This window comes from Vigna umbellata, chromosome 9, assembly GCF_029865625.1.
Source record: "Vigna umbellata cultivar VRB3 chromosome 9, Vumbellata_1.0, whole genome shotgun sequence".
NCBI classification, from domain to species: domain Eukaryota; kingdom Viridiplantae; phylum Streptophyta; class Magnoliopsida; order Fabales; family Fabaceae; genus Vigna; species Vigna umbellata.
The window spans coordinates 24,948,989-24,955,249 of record NC_142173.1 but is presented as its reverse complement, the minus strand read 5'-3'; the positions used below and the strand labels follow the sequence as shown (position 1 = coordinate 24,955,249).

At 33.8% G+C, this 6,261-nt stretch overlaps 1 protein-coding gene across 1 annotated transcript; it reads left to right on the top strand.

Moving 5' to 3' along the window:
• Positions 1-898: 898 nt before the first annotated feature.
• LOC148193027 (uncharacterized) lies at positions 899-4,957 on the top strand. The gene is made up of 5 exons (XM_088098926.1): positions 899-1,377; positions 1,451-1,627; positions 1,722-1,805; positions 2,753-2,834; positions 4,131-4,957. Exons 1-5 carry the CDS (start codon positions 973-975, stop codon positions 4,568-4,570), a joined length of 1,188 nt encoding a protein of 395 aa, XP_087955052.1. The 5' UTR covers positions 899-972; the 3' UTR covers positions 4,571-4,957.
• The last annotated feature ends 1,304 nt before the right edge of the window (positions 4,958-6,261 follow it).

The window sequence follows — 6,261 nt, the reverse complement described above, 5'->3', positions numbered from 1 at the left end:
TATATTTCAAGAATTTACAAAAACAAAATCAAGAAAAAAATTTAGAAACTAAGAAACAAAATCTGATGAAGGATACCATATCTTAAGATTTGAAAAGCAATAAATTCATAATTATGTGCACTAAAACTTTAAAACTTTATTTGTGACCTGAGATTTGACATGATAATAATTGTCATGGAATTCAAAATAGGCAGTTATCTCTAAAACATTCACTAACAATTTTTCTTTTTAAAATGGAAGGTATGTTAATAAGTTAACTTAACATATATATTTCCACAATTACTTGAAATTCGGGATAAAACCACGAAAAATAGATAAATATATATAAAATTTATATTTTTCAACTTAAGGTCGGGAGTTGCTAAGCGTTACCCTTCACTGTTCATCATATTTAACATATTTATTAACTGTATCAAACACACTATTCATAAAAAAAAGGAAATTATCGATACATCATTCATATTATATAGTCTTTTGAAATTTCTTAATTAACCAAATCAATGAAATTTTAATTAACATCAATGTACATTTTAAAAAAATGAAGTGTAACTAGCATCTTTCATCAAGTTATTCTAAAAAATTAGTCCATCCATTCATTGGTTGTCCAAAACTGGTCCCAGTTCATCACATAAATATATAAATATATATAAATACATACCTCTTAAACTTATTTGAATGGTTGACATAATGAAATAAAATAGTGAAATAATTAATACAATAATTAAGAAAATGATAATGTTTGTTTGTACTAAGGGTAGGGGCCCTACGATAATCCCGGAAAGTGGCGTTGTGGCCGCTTATCCGGTAATCCTTATCCTGAATGAATCCGTCCGCAACGCAATCGAGTGAGCCCATATCTTTTTCTCTCTCTTTATTTTTCTCTCTCTTTGCCCTTATTCTGGTGGGCATTCATTCATTCTTCTGCTCCAATTCCTGCACCCAAACCAAACCAAACCCTTCTATCCACTCACCATGCCTCTTCCTCTCTTCCCCACACCCACTCTCATCATTCCCATCATCACCGACCTCGCCGTTTTTATCACTCCCCTATGGATTGCAGTCATCGTCGGAGTCATCCTGGGCTGGGCCTGGAAGCCCAAATGGGCTTTCGACCCAAAACACGCTCTCCAAAAGCTTCGACCCCCTCGCTCCCCCAATCCCCCACACCACACTGCATTCACCTACCCCACCACCACTACTGCCGCCACCGCCGCCGCCCGCGTCAAAGACGCCGGCGGGAATGCGGTCGTCACGGAACACGATTTGCTGCACTTGTGGAAGTTGGTTGAGGAGAAAGACGGAGGCCCCGCGTGGAATCAGATGATGGACCGTTCTACCCCCACCATGCGTTACCAAGCATGGCGTAGGGATCCTGAGGTACGCGTTACCGTTTTTAACTTGTTAATTGATTGATTGAACGGTGTGATGATTGAGGGTGTTTGTGTGGTAGAGTGGACCGCCGCAGTACCGGAGCAGGACGGTGTTCGAGGACGCGAGTCCCGAGTTGGTGAGGGATTTCTTTTGGGACGACGAGTTTCGGTTGAAGTGGGATGACATGCTTATACACGCTTCGACTATACAAGAGTGTGCTCTCACTGGAGCCATGATGGTGCATTGGGTGCGCAAGGTTAGCTTCTTCTACTCTCTCTGTCTCTCTCTTTGTAATGCTACCGAGAGAAGTGATCAAGTTGTTTGTTGATGTTGTGCAATTGTGGCTACAGTTTCCCTTTTTTTGCAGTGACAGAGAGTATATCATAGGGAGGCGAATTTGGGACGCTGGCCAAATTTACTACTGTGTCACAAAGGTTCCTTCCTATCATATTAGTTGCAAATTAAAATGCCTTTTTTTTTTTCGTGAGCCTCTTTCTTTCTAATATTTCTAAGTATTTATTGGAGAAGAAAATAAAAAAATAAAAAAATAAAAAAGTAAACTTCTCTCTAAACTAAAATAAAATTAAATTTTGGAACAAATTCACGTACTTGCTATTTCATAGAAGTTCTTATTCTAATTTGTAGAAGCTCTTAGGGAATGTTTGAATGAGTTTCTTCGTAAATACTTCTAAAAGAGCAATCAAGAAGAAAGAAGTGAAATTAGTTTCTCCTCAGCTGATTTGTTGTTCTCTAAATTTTTATTTCTATCTTGAGCATAAGTTAGTTTTAGCCTATGGAGGAGTTCATTCCGTTTTTTCGTATTAGTTTTTTCCTCTAAAAGTGGTTATGGAGAATTTTGTCCAAACAAATATTCTTATCTATTGTGTATAAACCAATTTTATCTATTAGAGAAACTTTTTTCTTCTATTATAGTTTATGAAGAAGTTTATCTAATTAGTGTTTACTTTTACTGTTCGCTTATGTCCATTATTAAATTAAGGTTGGATGGGTCAGCTTGGTACTTAGATCATGTACTGCTTAATTTAGCTTGTGGCTTTTGTCGAGTCCATCCTTGATGCTAATTTGTTTATTTGGTTTGGCTTGTGTGTGAAGAGTTATAGGGCTAGTTTTTATTGACCTTTCCGTGGGGCAATTAAATGTTAAACTAGTAGAGGTTTGTGTACACTGCATCGAGCTGTCTTACAGTTACTTGACTTGAGTCTTTTTGGAAGTATTAATCAAATTTAACTTATGGGAATTAAATAAGCTGTTTTCAATTTGAAACAGTGGTTGCTTGGTAATTATGATAGTTTTCAATTTTTGAGGAACCATCTTTTATCTGGTTTGTGATATTGACATGTGGCTTGTTTTGCTTCTTCAGGGAGTACCTTGCCCCTCCATGCCAAGGCATAACAAACCTAAACGAGTTGATTTATATTATTCAAGCTGGTGTATTCGTCCAGGTAGCAGGCAGTTTAGAGCTTGATTCTTGAAAGTGCTCTTTATTTAACTGACATTTCACTTGTTTAGAAATTATAATCAGTTCGTGTTTGTGGATATCAAAATTATAAGCTATGGTTTTGGGAAAGCTTACCAATATGTAGTTTGGAATCTTGGTGTGGAAGATTTTCCTTATCTATCTTAATAAGGCTTTCAGATATTTTATTTGGAATGGTTCTCTTGTCTTCAGACATGTAGTATAGTTCTACTTCAGAACCGAAATGCTCATATTCAACCCTTTACATATGGTTTACCCTTTTCTATCTCGGTGATTTTGTCGACTGCTGCTGAGCGTTATTTCACCTTAAATTGATTACTCAATGTCATCGAACTCTGTTAAGAAAAATACAATTTATGTGAAACCATTCAGAGCAACATTATTTTAATTGTTTCTCAGTATTTTCTGAGGTCCCATTCCTTTGAATTGTGACCATTTTATTATACTTTTCTCTATGGAGCCTCTTTTTGGTCTTCTTTAATGACCAAAGTACCAAACGTCCTTAGGTTAGTTTGGCATGCTATAAGCTTTCTCTCGTTTACATTCATATAATTTGATTTCTCTTTTATTTCATTCTTCTAGCTATACAATCAGCATCCCATTCTATGCTGCATATAGCATTTTTCTCTCTTGACACTTCACTGGCTAAATTTTTCTACCATGCATCATGTTGGTCTTATAGATGTTTTAGCATTTTGATAAGTTAGTCTCAAACTATACTTAAAACGTAAATTGCGTTGTGATCCCTAATTTCAATTTGTACCAACTTGCATCTGACTGAACCCGTGTTCCATGTTCTTTCTGCTCCAACTTGAACTCATTTTTTGAGTTTACTCCCTCCTCATAAAAATTCTCTTAAAATTTGAAATCCAACTGGTGTTGGATTGAACTGGTTTTGGTTCATAATATGATGGAACATGACCATAATATTTTTGTTTTCCTTAAAGTAGATTTTTATCTAGGGATGCCAAAGAGATCTTTAACGGGTTTTTCTTCTATTTTTTGCTTATTGGTCTTGGTCTGAAAACATTAAATACACCCTATAAACTGCTTTAAATTACTTAAATATTAAATGTCTATAGGATTTGATGTAATAAATAATTTTCTGAGTAAGAAGTTTTTATTTTTGACTTCTCATCTTGTGCCAATGGAAACATAACATCATACAAAAAAACCATCTATAAATTTTGCATTATGTTCATTAATAGTTGTTCTATAGACAATAGATACTTATGTGCATCTTTTGCTTATCTGGATCCAGTTAAATCAAGGAAAGATAGCCAGCTGACTTCATGTGAAGTATTATTGTTTCATCACGAAGATATGGGCATACCCTGGGAAATCGCCAAGCTTGGAGTTCGACAGGGTATGTGGGGAGCTGTCAAGAAGTTTGATCCTGGACTACGAACATATGAGAAACAAAGGACTTCTGGTGTACCATTATCACCCTGTGCTCGTGCTGCTAACATCAACACTAAAATCAGTATGGACTACCTTAGTTCTCTGGAAAACACGACCACCGATTTGTTGGAGATTGAAAATGAAGATTCTTCTGACAAACCAGTTGGGAGGAACATACCTAAGCTTCTAATTGTTGGTGGAGCCATTGCTCTTGCCTGCACTCTTGATCAAGGACTACTAACTAAGGCAGTTATATTTGGAGTAGCCCGAAGGTTTGCGAAAATGGGAAGGAGATTGTGACATATTATGCTTTTTGCTTTCAGAAATGGCCGGCCAATTCCCTCTTGCAGTGGAATAAGAAATTGAGATGTTACCTCTTGCTTTGGAGCTACTACTGTTTATTGTGGATCTAGTTGGCAGCCATGGTTGAAGAGGATGGTATTATTCTTTCTTCATTTGTTTGATCTTCGAGGCAGCTTTTAACTGGAAATGCGAAATAGGAACATTTTACCTTTATGTCATTAAAGATTCTGGAGCTGCAGGAATAACATCAATATCCAGGTTTTTCTTCAGTTCATGTCCTTTTATTATGATTGTATATCATCTTTTTCTAGCGCTTGGTTTTGAAAAATACAGTGATCAAGGTATGGTAGCTTTAAAAATTATATTGCATGAATGTTTATTCTACCTGACAAGTCTCTGTAGATAAAACGAGAAAAATAGTTGATGAATAATTCAAGTAACACTTTGCTCCAATCGTGGTTTACTCCTAATAATTAATAGACTTTTTTTAATATTAAATACTATGTTAATAATGTGCTTCCATAATATTACCAGAAATGAGAGTTAGGTAAAATTTTAAATTAGCTTCAAAATATCATATATGCCTTGGATTATAAAATATTAAAAGTTTAATAAACAGTCACGTGTATTTTATACGAGTGTTTTCTGTTTCGAAAAGTTGTTCTTGAATAAATAAAGTTTAAATCAGTCTTCTATTATTGATTGTGATTAGGTTTTAGCTTCTCCAAAATTGTGGATTATTATTAGTGACCCAACTGGTTTACAATTTTCAGTTTAATTGGCCGTTTTTATTTATGGTTGATATAAATTTAATATAGAAGATAGTTGAGAAATGAAATTTTTCATATGCATGATGTTATACTCAAGTTTTATGTGTACCATTTCCTCAGGATATTGTTTGGTATAATATAAATTTTATGTTTGGGTTTGTGTACAAAAATAGTGTAATATTATAATTGTGAGTAGAATGGTTATTGGAGTTAAACTGATTAAAATTTAGAGATATTTATAAGATCAAAATTGTCATTTTGCAATAATATTTCAATCGAAAGAAAATGACCAAAAATACAAGTACTTCCAATCAATTAAAAATGTTAAGAATGAAAATTTTAAAAAAATGCCGAGGGATTAATTGGCGGAGAAAGGATATTTTGATAAAATTTGGATAATGAACCACAGCACCATGCTGGCGGAAAACAATTTTATGTTTTTTTTATAATCACGATTTTATATGTTAAATGACTATTAGTTAATTTATAATCACGATTTTATATGTTAAATGACTATTAGTTAAGTAGTGCGCATATATTTTAGAATTTACCAACAAACATTGAGTTGTATAAATGTTATAATTAGAAAACATTTTATCTTATAGTGCAAAAGATAGGACAATTGGTTGAGTTTATTATGTATTAGAAGTGAAAAACATTAAGTCACAAACAAATATACAAGTGTAAGATAAATTATTGGAATTATTTAAGAATTTAAAAATTAATGAATTGTTACGTAGGGTATAGATTCATTCAGGAGTTTTTATTTTGAATCATTGGTTTGATTGAAGTACTTAAGATAATTTAAAAACTGTGACGTTATGGAGAAATATGACATTATATAAAATTAAAAGCTATAGTATTTAGCTGAAATGGACTAATGCGCGTGTAACCTAAAAACAGGTAAGTTAGTACCAA

What these genes read in the sequence shown, in the direction of transcription:
- LOC148193027 (XM_088098926.1), top strand. Translation starts at nt 973, where the DNA reads ATGCCTCTTCCTCTCTTCCCCACACCCACTCTCATCATTCCCATCATC. An exon ending in CATGGCGTAGGGATCCTGAG is followed by an intron (nt 1,378 to 1,450) that starts GTACGCGTTACC and finishes TTTGTGTGGTAG; the next exon opens with AGTGGACCGCCGCAGTACCG. An exon ending in TGGTGCATTGGGTGCGCAAG is followed by an intron (nt 1,628 to 1,721) that starts GTTAGCTTCTTC and finishes TTGTGGCTACAG; the next exon opens with TTTCCCTTTTTTTGCAGTGA.